This window comes from Montipora capricornis, chromosome 4, assembly GCF_036669925.1.
Source record: "Montipora capricornis isolate CH-2021 chromosome 4, ASM3666992v2, whole genome shotgun sequence".
Lineage (NCBI taxonomy): Eukaryota > Metazoa > Cnidaria > Anthozoa > Scleractinia > Acroporidae > Montipora > Montipora capricornis.
This window is the reverse complement of record NC_090886.1, coordinates 1,718,640-1,736,853: the sequence shown is the minus strand read 5'-3', so window position 1 is coordinate 1,736,853 and position 18,214 is coordinate 1,718,640. Positions and strand designations below refer to the sequence as shown.

At 41.5% G+C, this 18,214-nt stretch overlaps 2 protein-coding genes across 3 annotated transcripts in view; one reads left to right on the top strand and one right to left on the bottom strand.

Annotated features, from left to right (window-relative positions):
* The first annotated feature begins 1,773 nt into the window (after window positions 1–1,773).
* Window positions 1,774–3,233, top strand: LOC138045112 (uncharacterized). The gene has a single exon (XM_068891506.1). It carries the CDS (start codon window positions 1,915–1,917, stop codon window positions 2,935–2,937), a length of 1,023 nt encoding a protein of 340 aa, XP_068747607.1. The 5' UTR covers window positions 1,774–1,914; the 3' UTR covers window positions 2,938–3,233.
* A 1,749-nt stretch (window positions 3,234–4,982) lies between these two features.
* The window catches only part of LOC138045113 (multifunctional protein CAD-like), a 54,674-nt gene continuing 41,442 nt past the window's right edge, over window positions 4,983–18,214 (bottom strand). For both annotated transcript variants that reach the window (XM_068891507.1, XM_068891508.1), the window contains 18 exons: window positions 17,457–17,561; window positions 15,707–15,940; window positions 14,707–14,955; window positions 14,183–14,347; window positions 13,441–13,572; window positions 12,521–12,722; window positions 12,068–12,183; window positions 11,223–11,438; window positions 10,306–10,507; window positions 9,355–9,524; window positions 8,927–9,001; window positions 8,246–8,387; window positions 7,805–7,875; window positions 7,437–7,562; window positions 7,187–7,342; window positions 6,709–6,810; window positions 6,219–6,313; window positions 4,983–5,748 (listed from right to left, as the gene is read on the bottom strand). In XM_068891507.1, the coding sequence (XP_068747608.1) occupies window positions 5,643–5,748; window positions 6,219–6,313; window positions 6,709–6,810; window positions 7,187–7,342; window positions 7,437–7,562; window positions 7,805–7,875; window positions 8,246–8,387; window positions 8,927–9,001; window positions 9,355–9,524; window positions 10,306–10,507; window positions 11,223–11,438; window positions 12,068–12,183; window positions 12,521–12,722; window positions 13,441–13,572; window positions 14,183–14,347; window positions 14,707–14,955; window positions 15,707–15,940; window positions 17,457–17,561 (2,664 nt within the window). In that variant the 3' untranslated portion in view covers window positions 4,983–5,642. The remainder of the gene's footprint in view (window positions 5,749–6,218; window positions 6,314–6,708; window positions 6,811–7,186; window positions 7,343–7,436; window positions 7,563–7,804; window positions 7,876–8,245; window positions 8,388–8,926; window positions 9,002–9,354; window positions 9,525–10,305; window positions 10,508–11,222; window positions 11,439–12,067; window positions 12,184–12,520; window positions 12,723–13,440; window positions 13,573–14,182; window positions 14,348–14,706; window positions 14,956–15,706; window positions 15,941–17,456; window positions 17,562–18,214) is intronic.

Genomic DNA, 18,214 nt, shown 5'->3' with positions numbered 1-18,214 from the left:
TTAGTTAAGCTCTCTCGGGTTTGTTCCAGTTTTGGACGCCATTCTTTTTCGTGGAAAGTAGACCAAGTTCTGGGAGGTTTGCAAGTCAGGATTACGTGAGACCCTGTCCCTGTGTTTTTTTTTTTTTGCTTTTTTCTACGCTGACCCTCCCAGGGACTTCACGCTCTGCATTCTGCAGTAACCTGGGATAAGCCCTACCTCTTCTTTCTGTTCTTTTGCCCATCCATTTTCTTGCTCTCTTTGTCGTGCCTTGACCTTTCCCGATTTTTTTTCCCGTTTTTTTTTTTGTGCAAGAGTGTCTTTGTTGCAATTTTCTCCAGGGTGCTCTCTGTGCGTTTTGTCTCGGTTCAGTCCTTTTTGCTGAGCATCTGTTTAGTAAGCTATCATATTGTGCTGTGTAAAATTACTTTATTGCAAGAAAACAAGTTAAAGTTAATTGTACGCTGTAAATTAAAGCTGTTATAATTTATTAAACAAGTTTAAAGCTTATCTGAGTAATTTAAACCTATCTTGTGTTTTCAAATCGCCCTAGTTTCCCAGGCACAACGTACGGCTAGTTTGACACGCGTTTATAGGACGTTACAGTGATACATTGTAAGGGAGGCGTAGGTTGATAATCTTGTTTGCAAAAAATTTGTCTTTCGGACTTGTGTTATGCCTATAGCTCCTCATTACAAAGACCAGAACATAAGAAAAATTCATCAAGGTTGATAACGTAGAATCATATCAACTGACAGGTCAGGAAATAACCAGCATTAAAGTCTGATACGCTTGAAATATTCCAAACCTGGGCAATTCGAGCAATCTCTTTACTCTTATTAAGGCACTGTTAGGGGAAGATACGTTGAATACCTCTCATTATATATCGTTTAATTAAAAAGGTAACAATTCGAGGTGGTAACGTATTTGTAATCCAAACATCGCCTTGGGAAAATAATTTAGCTTGTCCAGCACCGAACTTTAATGCGCTGTCCTTTATAGCGATGACCGCGAAAAAACTGCAGACGGAAAGAGTTAATGCAATAATTAAGTAAAGTAAATGGCAAAAAGAGCTTCCAATCAAGTCCGTTGATTGACGGCTTTCAGACACCACAATTGACACCGTTTTATCCTATTGCGTTAGTGGCTCACCCAAATGGAAGCCCGGGGGGGAGGTACTGCCAAATATGGACTATATAGGTATGTGCCGCTGTTAAGGGTATGGTTTTCAAGCAGTTTACTCTAGGATATAGTATATAAATCATAGCGTTTGGCTCTAGAATAGGGTATCATTTTTCACGAAACTGACCAGTCGCTTGAAGATTTTATCAAGACTAAGGAAACAAGAAATTTCCGCTCAAAAATATAAAAAAATCGAGTCGGCAAAGTTTAAGTTTACGCAACTCAGCCTCAACAGTGTCGATAAATGGCCATCATGAAACACTTCTGGATATTATTAGCTGTCAAGTATCGGTCTTTAGACGGAAATCGGTGGGAGTTTACCCTTGTATAGGGTAGCAAAATTCAGCTGAACTACAATTGTAGCTCCGGTATAGGCTAAGGGTGCCAGGGTCCCAGCGGCACATCCCCACCCAGAAATTCCTAAAGTACTCCCCCCCCCCCCCCCCGGGATTGGAAGTAGATTTAACTTTAAAATATAACCAAAAGAAACCAAAGGTAATACTAAAACAGTCTAGTCCAGTCCAGAATCCAATCTGTTTTCCAACTGGCCGTTATCATGGGTCACTAAACGTTTTCAACGGGTTGACGACAGGCGACAGACTAATTATCATAATGTTACCATTACACAAGACAAATATTGAAGCGCCATTTGATTAACACTTTGTTCACGAGTTTGTCCGGCATAAAAGGATTTAAAGTTTCGAATCTGATTTTCCGAACTTCCTTGAAAGTAGAAGTAGCATCCCAGTGGATATGGAATGCAACACAGGTACGGTTTTGGGATCAACAAACCGGCGTTTATCCACTCGGCAAAAACTGCCAAAGCGCGTATCTTTTAAAGACGAAACATTGATCATACATATTCCATCTCGCGAGGATAGCCCTTCGATTTGGCGAGAAAGTCGTGTATTAAACAAAGAGACCGTGGAGGATACCTCCGGCGAGAATTTTTCAGACTCAGCTGCGCCGAAATGGTTTGGAACTTTGTCCTCGGCTTCCTTGTTTGCAAATGATGCACAACGCAGCCGACGAACAACACAAATAAGGAGATCGAGCAGTTTGGGAGAAAAGACGGAACAACCTGTCCACAGACCAGTTCTTAAAACTTATTCAGCCACACAAAGGGGAAATACTTTGAATCGAACCTATCGGCCCATTACAAGGAGAGAAATGAGCGACGTATTTGTATCTTCGAGATATTCCTTAAATGACTGGAGCATTGATGGTCCTACCGCGGTTGAGAAAAGCGGACTTACGAACCAAGTGTTGGATAGTGCCCAGCCACAGATCCATTCCTCTCCCTCTCGTGGTCTGAGGAAAGAAGAGAGTTTACTAAATCAAAAAACTCAACGCTTTCTTTCGCTAGATGTTCCCTTCAAAAGGATCTCTTATGATACTGACAGACGTAAGGCACCACCTTTTGCGAATCAATCGCAAATGCACTTGAATATTGTTGGGGTCACATATGAGGGGGTGGACAAAAACCCATATTTTTGTGATATCAGTCATATGGACAACATAAGAAAACGTTCTCCTGCTACAAACTTGCCAAACGACCGAATGGCTTTTCGGCATTCCTCCGTTTCCACGGTGAGCCAAGTTGATTCAAGAAAAGGTACAAGGCATTTCTCTGCAATTCCAACATTTAACAAAAAAAGCCATGAAACTAGAGAATACCCTGCCAACACATGGAAAATCGCGTATGATTATTCAAGTCCTGCGCGGTTGCCGATAGCTTGGCAAGCAAACAAACGTTATAATTTCTCAACCAAATAGGCTCGTAGTAATATTATCAGTTTAAATTAATACTCAGTATGCGACCATTCTCCTCATTTTTGGATTTAGTTTTTATCGTTTTTTTTTTTGGATTTCGTTTTTAGCCTCGGCTGTCCGCATTCCCAATCTTTAACGTGGGCCGAGACTGTTAAAATACATTGGTCACTGTGGAATGTTTCCAACCGTGGAGACCTAAACAAAATGACTTAATTTATTTACTCGCGAATGTAAAAATCATTTACTATCATGTCACTGCGGGTCACAATGATGGACATGAATTACAACTGAAAACAAAATGGCCATGATTCTGAACTGAGTCGTGAATTAACGAGCAAGAAGTCCAACTGAGATAACTCTTCCGGAAAAAATCCATCAACATCTCCTGATAGCGGTGTTTACTATTGTTATTGCGCATACGTTCTGCGCATCTCCAGGTACTCGGATTTTCTGTCGGTAGTGCTTACTAATGCAGGGATATTTTTGCGCGGTTTAAATTTATGCGGAGAAAGCAGAACTTAGCAAGGGCTCTAGGTATCCAAAAAGAAAATTGGGGGTAACCATGCATTTTTCAGAGATAATTAAGCTTTAATTTGGAAAGGAACGCCATACATTGCTTTGTGTTTTAAAGCTTTTTGCCAATATTGTTGATTAATTATCTTTGAAAAATGCGTGGTTACCCCCAATTTTCTTTTTGGATTTTAATAACACTTGTTGAGATCTGCTTTTCCCGCATATTCATAAAACCGCGCAAAAATACCTTTGAATAAACCACTTCCGAGTTGCTGTTTGTCTCGGTTTCGAAGTGAGTCTTGGTGCTCAACTATTGTAAGGGAAATGAGTTTGATTTGCATAACTCGGAATACGCAACTCATTTTCCATTTGAATGGTTGTGCACCAGGACTCGCTTTGAAACTGAGGCAAGCAGCAACTCGGAAATGGGCTATTAGTAGGCACCGTCCTTAAGCACAATTAGGGTTAAGAGGGCGTTTTTTTCCGAACAATTTTGAACCCAACCACGACAGTGGTAATTCGTCACGTTCTTTGACAAATGTGCTCCACTGAATGTCTACCGAAATATTTGGTGCGTCACGTGACCAAAGTAGGGAAAAGAAAAGGGACAAGAATACTTAAATAAGAAATTATGACGTTATAACCCCTATTTTGATTTACCGCCCAATAGTTTTTTTTGTGTGCAAACACCAGTTTCAGGCTACAGAGAATGAACAATGACAAAGGGATAAAAGAGTGCTTCTCTTCTTTCGGCAATGTTTTCCATCGAAACACGCAGTTGAGGAATGGCAATAAATGCGAATGTGATGTCATATCAAAGGTCTCACATGAAAGCCCCGTTTTCACCAGCGAAGCAAGCATAAGCAAATGATCAGACGCAGGGAACATGGAACGAGTGCTTTAATAGGCCAGACATTACTTTCCTTGTGCTTTTTCACGCGGCATAGAGCGGTTTTCAATTGAGTGTCGAAATGGAATGAATCAAAGATGAAATGGTATATGAAATGAATCATATATGAACTGCGGATGTGAAATCAAGTGAAGCTATGATCTTCACAGTTATGAACGCAATTTTTACAATTGCGTAGAGAAGCCTGAAAATTTTCGGGACTTCGACGGGGTTTGAACCCGTGACCTCTATCATCATATCATCTATCATCTAATATCTATCATCATTTGCCCTTCTTTCTTTTTAGTTCGTTTTTGTTAAGTATAGTTGCGTTTTCACATTCAGAAAATGGACCAACAATCGTAACGGAGCAGTAATACGTAGTTTAAGTAAAAGGCTGTTTTTTGAATCGAGAGTTTCCGTTGACTGCGGTGAGAATTGTGGCGGAAAAACCTTTTCTTTCGAAAGCAAACGCTAAAAACATGAATAAGCCCCAAAATTGTTGCTTCTTTGATATTTATTTTATGCGAGCGCATTTAAGATTTTGCTGTCTGGTGTCGGGTGGTCGAGCCAAACGCCTATGCTCGTATGAAAGAGTAGAGAGTAGCCGCAATATTAGGAATAAAAAATATGTTCAAGAACATTGTTACCTTAGTCATGTTTTATTCAAATACACAGTTACTGTACCAGATGATACAAGTTACACGAGATTTCGCCAGCATTTAAACAACTCAACAACGCATGATGACTGCATGCAAAGAGAGACTGGGCGCGAATTTCACGTTCTTTTTTATGACCGCCAATCAGAGGCAAAGTGCATGAAAACCACGTGCTCGCCGCCCTTAAGCTTTTTTCCCGCTTTTATCACGGGCCACGGGCTATGGTGTGCTTGCTTAGAATTAGTGTTATCTAATTGGCCAGTTTGTCTTGCGATAAACGACTCTGACTAGCTTTCGTACAAATGACAATTTGCTGACGATCACGGCGCCTCAAGATACGTACGGTGAAAATATAATCTATATAATACCTGAACGGAACCTGGTAAATATCAAATCTTTATTTCTTACGTTCGCTTCAAAACATGATATGCCCACGTTACGTTTATTGTACATTCACTACGTGAAGCAAAGTGAGAGGGACTTCAAGATCCAACCCCGCGATATAATTCCTTCTGATTAAGAAACCAAAAGGCCATTAGTCAGTGAAACAAAGAGAAAGTTACAGGTAGGTAGGCCTTTTAAATTAATTGGCAGTATAGTTGACGTCGTTATATCCAAAGTACCAGTGAGTTTACTTGAATGATAATTTACGAGCTTTTGACCAAAACAAGAGCTAGCAGAGCCATTCTAACGTACATGCCATACTCAGCTTGACGAAAATATGCTGCACGAGGATCCGAGTCCACTTCCACACTGGTAAAACAAAACGGAAAAAACCATACATTTCAGCTGTTATAACGGACAAACACAAGCACATTAAAGAAGAAATTGACTCTCACTAAATAACTGCGTCTGATAACAAATGGAATCAGGGATTTAAAATAGCTATATGGTATCTGCAGCAGGAATTACGCAATCAAACCAAAATCCAATCCAATTTCGCAGGAAACGGTGGGATCTAATCGTTGGGAGTGGGAGTGAAATCGTTAGTTGTTACCATTATGATCAAGCTATACTTTCTTTGGTGTTGTTTCGTATGCTCCACAAAGTGATCGTAAATAGCTTCAAGTCTGAACAATCAAATGAAAGCGATTCAGCAGTACTTTCCTGTGATGTCATTCTACTATTACCTGGACAGTTCCAAGCATGGTTAAGACCGCGGGTATTACCAGTCAAATGAAAGTGTTTTTCTGTGATGTGGCCACGTTATTGAGTGCACTTACCTGATTTCATTCACTCGTGGCAAAGGATGCATTACCACCATCTTCTCTTTAGCTTCTGTGAGAATCTCCGGCGTAATTACGTAACTTCCAAACACCTAATCAATCAATCAATCAATCAATCAATCTCGATCCGTCAGTTGAGCTTAGCCTGTCCAAAGCGTACAACGGAGCCATGAAAATCGTAGCAAGTGCAAGACGTCTTTGTAATGACACCGACAAATGGTCAGACTTGAAGTCTTCTCAGATAAGGACGATAAATCTAAGGCCCCGTTTTACAAGTCTTCAATGTTTATAACCCCTAGGGACGTTAAAGACCCCACTCACTGTTCGCAAAGAGTAGGGCCTGGAGTTGCAGCTGTTATGGTCTGTACTAATTAGCAAGAGTGGCAGGTTGTGAGTAAAATCTCAGTGTGTATGAGGCTACCTAAGCAAAAACAGCTACAATTGAAGGGACTTTACCGTATGCTAGGCACACAAATACACAGCTCACCTTCTCGTATTCTTCTTGGCTTTCAAACCTTTCGCGCTGGATTCTGGTGACGTAAAGGACATCTGTGTCGGGAAGGGCGTCCGTCAGGTTTCGAAATTCTTCCTGATATTTAAAAACAATGGTTACGGTGATAAAAAATGAAACTATCCACTAGACTTAAATTTATTAACAACTAGTATCGACCAGTGATCAACAATGAACAGAACTAAGATATCGAAAGATACATACGGTATAAACATTACCATACAAAAACAGGTGTAAAATGTAAGAGAAATAAAAGCAGCATGGTTAAAAAAAACATGCAAAACATATATTTTACAGTGCAGTGATGCTGCTTGTTACCTACTCCTAAAAGTGCTGAGTTCCGTAAAAAAATCGTTCCAGTCAGCCAACGCTTAAAGTGACAAAATGTTATACATCTTCCCACTCTTTGATTGGGTTATTGTGACAACGCTTCAACATTCATTCAGTAGCTCACCTGATGAATTCCTTTCAGTCCAACATACTCCTTTACAGAGTCAGGCATGCGCAGTGCAGCTGGTGACACGTAACGAAGCGTGACGTCATAGAGGCAGAGAAGTTTAGCAAGCGAGTGAACAGTGCGGCCATTCTTCAAATCCCCGACCATAGTAACCTTCAAATGAACAAAAATAATTATGACATTCTCGAGAAGGAGAGAAAAAGACATGCCACGAAGCGTCGATTGTCAGATCACAGACAAATCTTACCGTCAGACGATTTACAGTTCCAATCTCTTCGCGGATGGTAAATACGTCCAAAAGAGCCTGAGTAGGATGTTCTCCGACTCCGTCGCCCGCGTTTATGACTGGTTTGCGGCAGTGCTCTGCAACTTCCTGCAAGCAAATGAGGTATGAATTGATCACTGCTCATGTTTGGCGCGTTTTTTTTAAGAATCGAAGAGAATAAACTGGAATACAAAAGGTACAAAACATCAAAACATGGAAGTCGTGACGTCACAGATCATCCGTTGGCCTATAAACTGGCAGTCATTTCTTTTTTTTTTTTAATTTAGCTTCGTCTTTGACCCCGGCAAGATAGAAGATAAAGTAATGAGTGGACAAGGAGAGCCACTTACCTGAACCGCGCCGGGCTGTGGATGACGAATAACGACCACATCACAATACGAAGACATAACCTGGACAGAATCTGTAAAATAAAACGACAGTACGGGACTTAAGGAACTACAGCGCGCAGCTATTAAAATTACAGTTAAAACACGTGTTAGTCATTTCCCCTCCGGTTCTCGAAACGTCAATCACAACACTCCGTTTCACGACTACCATTACTTCGGCGATCAATCGCTATCAAGGTATATATGTTTAACTAGTTTCGTTAGAGAAGTAACAGTTCTTCAGTTCCGTCTGTTTTAAATTTTCTCAGTTAACGTTTTGTTTCCGAGCCCGTACAGTAACAGAAGCTTATTTACCCCAACAGCGGTATGTAATCGAGCTACACAGCGCCACACCAAAAAATACGAATGAATTTGAGGAAGCTACCACCGTATATTTTAAAATACCTGCCAAGCTTTCTCCCTTCTTTGCAGAGGATTCATTCTCCTTCATGAAGATAACTGAGCCCCCAAGTCGCTGCATCGCTGCAGCAAACGAGGAAGACGTTCTTGTGCTGACTTCATAGAATAGAGAAGCCATTACTTTGCCCTGGAAAAAAATAACACAGTTTTTGTCCGCCAAACGAGAAATTTTACTTTTTTCTAGCGAAACGTCAAAGGTCAAAATGACAAAGGAGTTGCACCCCGAAAATGTTTGTGTTAAAACGTATGGCTTCAATGCTTTTGAGTGTTTCTTTCAATGCACAGTACAGTTAGCCAAACAGGTAGCCATCATTATTGCCAACAACCGAGATAGTGAGGAAAATGGATTTTTCTTTTGTCTTTCGTCAAACTGCCCAGCGATATATTCACTCTTTAATTAAAAGTGGAATTAAAAACAGTGTTTGACGCAAAATGGTGAATTGACAAATATTACTCACTAGCTTAGTAGTGAGACGAATGAACATGTTGTCTTTTTCTTTTTTACTTTTTCCACCTTGCCCAGCGCATCAAAAGTGAAATGTGGATGGTTGAAAAGCAAAGAACGTTTTATATCCAATGGTTTGCATTCCCATGTGCACAAGCAGCGTAAAACTAACCGGTGATAAAGACCCACAGTTCTTTCACTCTGTAGTTCAATTTAATTACCTTTAAAAAATCCAGACCTCCCTCTCTTTGAACGATGAGCCGCATGTAATGGGCTGCGTTGAACAGGTAATGAAGCTGTGTGGATACAAAGAACAAAGAAACTCGGTCTCAATGAGTATTAGAGCCTACGTAATTACAGGTGGTTTCTGTTTCGTTGCAAGACCGCTTACTAAAGCGCAAACAGCGAGAGGAACAATTCGCCAAAATAGAAAGCAATTATTGAATTTGGTTCAGCTTGTTACCACGGTCAATGGAGATTTTACTAAATCAAATAATTAAGCGATAAGAGTAATTTTCTGTAAGTTTTACCCTAGTCTTAGTGGATACATTTTTCCTTAGACTCCTTTGCTCCTTATTAAGCCTTTACGTTACGCAAGGACCCACCTACGAAACGACTTAAGTATCGACCGGGAAAGTCAACGACCTACCTGATCTCTGTTGAATTTGCTGGCACTCAATATGTGTTGACCTAAAAACACGTGGTGTGGCACACGGGGAAATGTCATCGGTATATGTGTATGTGGGCCACCTGGCGACGTTGCTTGGGGAGGTAGAGGTGGGGTATGAAGAGATTGAGGTACAGACTCTGGAGTCCCCTCTGAAAAAAATCAAAATAAAAAAAACCATAATGATTGATGAAAGCTACCAAAGAATTACTGGACAAACAACCGAAGGAAATAATGAACCAAGCATTGATTCATCACATACGCTACTTTTAATTTCAATATCCAATTTTACGGCAATAGCCCAATTTCGATGTATTAAAATTCAGTCCTAAACAAAAGGTATCATTTAGTAGTTCTGCGGAATATATGAACTTATTCCCCCAGAGCATCGAGATGATACCTTTTGTTTAGGACTGAATTTTAATCGAAATTGGGCTATTAAACTTGCGACCTATTTCACTGGCGAATCACAACAGGCAGAAACAATGAAACGAGCCTATCACAAACCAAAACAAGCACGTGCAACCGGCGCTCAGGGGCGGGAAGTCGCGTGAAAACGAGGCTGGGTGCAACTTTTGGATTTGAATTGACCTCTTCTGATTGGCTGATGAAACGGTTCGAATTTTGACCAAATTAAATGTAGTACGACGCATTACCACGCATAGCTATTCAATTTGAAAGCAAGTGCAAAATTACGACACGTCCCCCGTGTAAAGATGCTAAAACGTTTAGTTTGGATTATGGACCACGGTTGTGTAGTTCATATTTCAGCCGGCCCGAGGGCTGCCAGGAGTTATTGAAATAAAGCTATCTATCTTTCTATCTCTCGTAGTATGCTCAACGTTGACAATGGTTTGATTTCTTTCAGTGTTTTACTTCAGCTGTGAGGTCTTTCACCGTAAATGAGCCAAACGTACATGAGCATGAATTTACCTCCAGTTGAAAGAGCCAGAGGCTCCGATCCATAATGTGTGTCGACAAACCGAAGGACGGATGGAGGAAAACCCCAGCGGCTATCTACCTTCCTCGGACTCCCTGGCGGCACAAGAGGCTGCGGCTGATACACTTGTGAGGGCGGCGCCGGGACGGAGCCAATAACTCGAACGTCTTGACCAGAACCAGGCACTGCAAGCACCTTAAACGGATACAAGACTTGTAATTTAGAAACCTAGAAGTATAAAGGCCAAGGTATTTTAAACAAACACTGCGGCAGCGTCCAGCAAAACCCTGCTTCTGAAATTAATATAAAATTTGTGCAACCGTTGAGTGTTTCGCGATAACTCCATGATCGCGTTGGACGATATGGGCGAAATATCCGATGAATTAGTTTGTTTCGAACAGTGGAGGTACGATCACGTTGTCCTTGTGTGGCCAGAAAGCTCCCCCGGCCAACACGAATAAGGTCCGTTCACACTTGGTGCCCGTGCCCGAGTAACGGGGACCAAGTCTGAACGGGGCCCAAGTTCACTTTCAGGAGGATTGGATCAGGACTCCAATATGGCGGCCGTGACGTCATGTGAAAACCAAGAACTGAAATCGCGAGAACTATAAAGTAAAGTAGACTTTATTTCACGTCGATAACCCGTAACAGTAACTTTTAATTACTGACAAACCTGAGGTCGACGGTGCGCTCATTTTACTCCCCCCTCTCCATCAGTGCTCCGTTTTACGGGTATTTAAAGCTACTAGCTACACGGAAAGGAAAGCAGTCGAAACAAGGATGCGAGATCTGGGAATCGAACTCAGGACCTCTTGCACCAAGGCCGCGCACTAACCGACTGTGCTATCCTTGCTCCTCTATAAACGCCTGTCGAAAAGAAAATCAGAATTGTAGTTATGGGTCGGCATACCTTGCCATCAATGACAACAGTTTCTCCTCTCATCACGACTCTCCTGACACATCCATTAACCTTCATGCCAGCAAATGGGGTCCACTGGGCTTTGGAGTACGTCATAGCGGCAGGTACAGTCCACTCTTCTCCAATTTCAACTTCTACGTAAGTATCCTTTTGCTCCGGAAGACTGAAGATTTTGCGTGGATTTGTGCACAAGCGTTGGATGATGTCCTGAGATACACAACGTGGCAAAGAAGTTTGTAATACTTTTAATGGAGCGAGAGTATGCAACCATTTCAACAGTAGATAGCTGACGGTAAAAAGACTGACCGGCTATATAGTCCCTAAATAGTAAATATAGACTTTTGCAGTCACGTGCTTAGTTGCCTGGCCATTAAATGAAAGTGAGGATAGAGTTGACCTTGGTTTAATATCAAAACAAGGTCAAATCCAGCCTCACTTTTATTCATATACCAGGTATCAAAGCACACAACTGTAAAATGGTCCATTGGCACAAATTGAAAGGAACGAATAACGGCTTTAAACAGGATACTTATGCTCACAGTAATGGGGGTACTGTTTGTTACTCATTGCAATTTTTCGTTCAAGTAAGCTGTCACGTAATGCTACTTCGAGACATGTTTCACCAAGGATTACCCAAGTGTTGCATTTGGCAATGGGCTCATTCTTTTATAGGAAACATCAAGGCTCCCATAGAATTTTACATCATCAGGGCGTGGGAAAAGGAGAGGAAACTTTGCAGCTCCGCAAAAAGGGCCATTCCTATGCATGATGACATACTAAAGATGTTTGATTGCGTTTTTTTTAAAGTTGGGGATGTTAAGTTAAGAATCTCTTACATCAATAGTCAATCTTCCTTGATGCACTGCTGTCAACAAAAGCGGAAGCATCGTTTCTAATCCTGGAAAACCAGGCGGAGGTTTTTCCGAGTCTTTCTCCTCAAGGGTATGCGGTGCTACAAAAAGAAGAGATATGCATTAAACGAATACAGTAACATTCAACCTAAACAACTGAAACTTTTAATTAACCTCCAAAGGCAGCAATAGTTGTAATGTAAATGTAAATGTGCGCTTAGTTGACCGCTCCCAACAAGGGCTTTTCAGGATCAACCGGCTCAACGGGATCGGACCGAATGTATGTGAAGGCGCCCACGGCTAAACCACCCTGATTCCCCAAGTAATTCCGAAAGCATGCATCGCACATAATTCCTGGAATAAGGGGAATAGCCGAGACTTTTTGTTTTTATCCTAGGTATGTACCACGGATCGCATTCTATGTTGTTCTCAGCTCACCATGATCGGTGGCGAAGCAATCTATGACGTCAATGTTATCCCAGAGCGCCTTCTGATCCTCGGCGGTGACAAGCGGTGGTTTGACCCCAGCTCTTTTCGGGCCGATCTTGTCCGAGTCATCCTCGGTTAAGAACAAATGATGAGGAGACACTTCACAAGTCACTTGAATACCTTTTTCTTTTGCAGCGCGAATGACGAGCACCTGTGAATATGTTCAAACCTTATCAGTCGAAAATGAAGGATGGTGAAATGATTTGAAGCAGACATAAAAAGAAATCAGAAACCACGTGACAACTAGGATGCCAAAGAAGACGAGGAGCGTTTTAAGTGCCACTAGGATCAAATAGTTACCTTCTTTTTTTCTCAATTTTAAAAATGTCTTTGCATTGCACCCGACTGGCTTTAAATTCAATCCAAAGGTGTTAACTTTGCGTACAGTACTCCAGTGCTGCATGCAAAATCAGTAGTGTCATGTACAAACACAATGCGCTCTTTGGCGATTGCGAGTTTGACGTAATTTTTTCCTCGACCCAGCTCTGCCTAGATTTTAAAGTTAGTAATGGCGTACCGTTAAAAACAAATTGACTTGAAGTTAACAATCTTCTGTATGAAAAGGCAGCTTTAAATCTCGCCGGCCGTGTGATAAGCACACACTTTCGAGATATGACAGACGAAAAAAGGGAAAGTACCTTCTTTTCTGATCAAAGAAACACTTGAAGCTTGAAGGCGGGGAATATCCAGTGGGATATTTTCTCAACATGGTGAACTTCTATTTCACGACGACCAAAGTGAAATCCAGTTTGCGGTCAGGGCGAGACGTGAAGTCAAATTAATTCAATTCGAAATCCTACTCACACGAAATTGAGACTCTGTGCCAAGTCTAATCACGTGACAAATTGTCAGATGTGTGGGTCTCTTACCTCTTCTTTACGCGCCACATGAGCGATATGCACCGGTCTGTCGGCTAACTCTGCTAGTAACAAGATAGCTGCAGTAGTGCGACCTTCAGCGTGACATACAAGTGGCAAATGTTTCGGCCAGTGCTCAAGATGCTGAAAACAGAACACAAAACTCCTCATATGGCTGAATAAGCAATGTCGGCCAGTTGCCAGTTTTCTTGTAACCCCGATGATACACCCAACAAAATTGACAGTTGCTTATGAACAAGCGAAAAGAAAAAATTCGACAGCACGTAAAATCTGGAGTAGTGCTGGGGTGTGCAGTCATCGAAATGAATTCTGAGTATTTTATTTTCTAACCGGAAGAAAAAATTTGTGCTTTGTACAAATGTAAGAGTTCCATTTGATTGCTTTTTATGTTTATATGTATTCGAGGGAAAATCTGTGGCAAAGCGAGCTTGGTAGCTAATATTTGTCGAAGGAAAATCTCTTTAAAATGTATTATAGCCTTCTCCTGCCGCCAGGAGATTTAAGAAACAACAACGCAAGTTTTTGGCAAATGTACAATTCAGGGATGAAACTATACCTATGCAATTAATTCCAGATTTAAAGAGTTCGTGTTCTTTTGCCCAAAAAAAGAAAGAAGATTTCGAATAAGTCGGTTTCTAGAATGTTTTTTAGCTACTGTAGCTTGCGGCTTTAGAAATTACGGGTGGCTTATTTTCCTCGTTACTGCTATGAACCCTAACTGCAGTGTTGTTACCTTCATCCACGTTGACATATCATCCAGTCTGAGTGTCGTAAACGTCTCATTGAGGTACATTTTAAGTCCGGCTGCTTGATGCGCTAAGTCCTTCACTGTAGAATAGTTATCAGAACTGGCGCCAGCATACAAGCCATAATCACAGCGAGCTCCAGCTGAAGCCAACTAGGAAAGAAAAGTCGCACTGACGCTGTTAGATTATTGGGGTACCATGGGTTCGACTTTTCATCAAAAATCAACATTTCATTTGGTATGGTATAATTTGATTGATTTGCAGTCTCCGAATTTAGTGTTGCAGTATTACTCGGCCAGCGCTTGGACTAACTAATTCGTGGAGGTCGTACAGCTTTGTACCACGACTAGGCTCCAGAGCTACTCATTCCAGAAAATCTGCCTTTCGTGCATGAAGTTCAAACCTTAGCACTGAACAGCAAGACTTGGAAAAGCACAGAGGTGGACTGCTAGGAACTCGTATGAGCGCCTTAGCTGAGACAGAGAGGTAACGTATCCCCGACAAGGCTTACCTTTCTAGCCAAGTTAAAGGATGTTTCATTCACTATGGCGGGATTTGTATTTGGCATGGTTAAAACCATTGTCACGCCACCAGCCAGAGCAGCAGCTGTCCCGGATGAGAAATCTTCTTTATGAGTAGCGCCAGGTTCACGCATGTGCACATGCACATCAATGAGTCCAGGCAAACGAACCACACGGCCTGATGACATGCAGTCGATATGAGTCTTCAGTTTGGGTGCTCCGCCGATTCTTTTCAGGGCCTGCAAAAGATAAGCTCATTCTGCTCGTGCTTGAGTTGCTCAAAGCATCATGGGGTTTGTGATATATATCGGTTGTCATATTCAACCGGGGTTAGTGCGAACGATGCTCCAAGAACATTAAAATAAAAAACATGACAATTCTAGTGAATATATCCTGAAAAAGGGTGCAGGGATTGTGCAGTGGTGAGAGCACGCGCCTCCCACCAATGTGATCCGGGTTCGATTCCCAGATTCGGCGTCATATGTGAGTTGAGATTGTCGGTTCTCTACTCTCCACCTGGTGGTTTTTATCCACCGGGGTACTCCAGTTTTCCCCTCTCCTCAAAAACCAACATTTGATTTGATTTTGTTGATTTCAGTTTACAGTGTCCCCAATTAGGAGTGTAATGACGAGAAACTTGACACACGGTTGAAAGGGGGGGGGGGGGGGAAGAGGTGGGGAGGGGGAGGGGCAACGGTTTCAACATCACTGTTCACAAAATCGAACGGATGTTGAAGCCGTTTGCTTGGGCCTTAGGGGGGGGGGGGGGGTACCGCCTTAGGGGGGGGGTACCTCTTAACTACCAAACCGTTGCTATGGACCCCTTCAAATATCCCTTTAACTCTACAGGTCTCCTTTTTTGTCATAACATTCCTTTGTCGGGTTCGACTTACAACCATATAAGGTAAATCAAGTGACCAAAACAGAAAATGCCTAAAAACTCAACGAGTTAACTACGTTTTCCACAATATTTTAGTAGGGTTTATTTACCTCAATAAACAGCTTAGCACACTTGATATCTGTGATGAGCGGGATGGAGAAGTCTATGGCCATGCGCCTTGTGCGGTAACCGTGGGTTATGTAAGATGATGCCCTTCGCGAGCCTGAAGTCCTGAGTGGCAGATTGATCACCATGTCAAACTTGTTTTGTGCAAGGTAGTCCAGAATACTTCTCTCATTGGCACCATTCCCACCTTCCTCAAACGGCCAATCCACAGCCTTGATCTGCAAATATCAAGGTACAATGTTCAGTTTAGAGCGAATTTCAATCGAGTGTCGTAAAACCAAAACCAAAGTAATTACTTTGGCTAATAACAAAGAGGGCAAAATTACTGAATGCTGATTGGTCAATGAAGAGGGTATTTTTTCTTAATTTTGCTTGAGAAGAGGGCAAAATTACTCGCTCACGATTGGTCGAGCGCCAAAAATTCTCGCTCCTGATTGGCTGAACGTACGTCTTCCACATTCAGTTGGTTTCTTCATTTTGAGCAAAACAACTTCGTCTTCATCGAAGTTTGTCTTTTAATTCGCGCTGCATTCGCCGAAAAGGCATAAAGATTAAGAACTAGCTTTAAAAGATGATCTGGAATTTGAATTTTCGAGTGACAAGAAGAAGGGCAAAAGATTTTTTTCATGAAAAGCTTAAAACTTGGATCGACTTACATGGCGCCCGGCGTAGCGGGATTGTGTGGTTGAAAAACAAAATGATTCCTTTCGTCAAGGGCTTTCAGTTTACCACGACATCTTGCAGCTCAACAATAAAGGTCACAGAACAATTTGCCATTGACGGGAGGAACAAGTAGCTCAAATTTGGTGGATTTCTTTGGACAAACCGTTTGCTATGTTTACGGATGCGTATTTGCAAGTGGTAAAAACCTCTACAGCACAGGTGAATAAAATAAATTGAAGCTTAACATTTGGTTTAATCGTTGTTACAGTTGTTCACGAATGAAACTCGTATTTTCCTCTCGAGGGGATGTAAATAACAATCATCTATACTCGTTTTGCACGCAAAGAACAAGTTGACTTGCTTGTCTGTTTGTTAGTTGTTTTGCTTCCGAGCGAACGAGTGTTTTAACTCCGCTTAGCTGTCTGTTTTTCGAGGTGCCTCAGTGTTAAGAAAATTTTGCCCTCTTTGTTATTAACAAGTAATCGCAATGGGTCCTCGTAAAATTAAGGATTAATATCACTTGTGTTTTCAGAAGTTGCTGAAATTGCCCTCGTCGCTGCGCGACTCGGGCAATTTCAGCAACTTCTGAAAACACGCGTGATATTAATCCTTAATTTTACTCGGCCCCATGCGATTACCTATACCAATCAAAAAAGACGGAGGCAATCCAGTAAACCAATCAAAACTCGAAGTAATTACACGGAGCCAACACAAAGCGCGGGAAAATGTGCACGTGCAAGCCACAATTGGTTTTGGTTTGACTTCTGATTGGTTGAAAGAGTGACGCGAGAACTCTGAACCAATCACTGTGTGACGTAATGCAAAACCAAAGCAATTCGCTAATTACTTTCGACACTCAATTGAAAACCGCTCTACTGCCTCACCAATTCCTTGATTATGTTTTTAAAAATCTGAGAATCAGGCACTACCGCCAGCAATTTCCAATGTACTTAAAACTTTTCCGAACCCCTTAGAAATTTTTAACGCAAGTCACCTCGAATAATCGCTTCGACAAAGCAAACACCAATCTCCTTTAAAAATCAAAAATAATACCTTTCATAAGGTTCTCACCTTAATTCCATGCTCTGTATAAAAATCAGCTGTGCCAGGACTAGCATATAACTTGAATCCAAGCTCTTGTAATGTCCGCACACTGGGGAGCATTTCACTTTTAGACTGAAGAAATTTGGATAAATTCACATATTCAATAAACTCTTTCTAACTTTCTTTCTATCAACTTATACGGAAGGAATACAAAATGTAGTTCTAGAGGCCAGCCTAGTTTCATACATGTGCCTTGAGGATGGAGGGGTAAAGAACTTACTGAAGGAAATTTAAACATACAAATTCAATCGAAATAATATATAACATCAAGGAATTTCAGAATGTTCAAATCTCTAAACAAAGGAGAAGTATGATCATTATACTGGGAAAAGGTAATGATTCTTATTGCCGTTTTCTGCTATACAATTAACGGGTTTAGAGTAGTTACGTAAGTATTGCCCCAGATGGTGGCACCGTATATAAGAAAAGGGGAAATAAGAGAAAAATACATCTGTTTTAAAATAGTAAAATGGAGTTAATGAATCGTGACGATATTATCTGTAACCCTTTCATGGCGGCTTTGTTTTCAATGTGGCTTTTGTGCTGACTAGTTGCCAAGGTCAGAAAACACTAAGGATTTATTGTATTCTTGCTTCGAACTTCACGGCTTTGTTGTCGCTAGCTGGCTAGTACGATCCACTGCATTGGCGCGTTTTCTTCAAAGCTCTATTCACGGCTAAGAGTTGACACGTGTAACACTAAGTTCTCTCGTAGTACAACTCTTC

What these genes read in the sequence shown, in the direction of transcription:
- LOC138045112 (XM_068891506.1), top strand. Translation starts at nt 1,915, where the DNA reads ATGGAATGCAACACAGGTACGGTTTTGGGATCAACAAACCGGCGTTTA.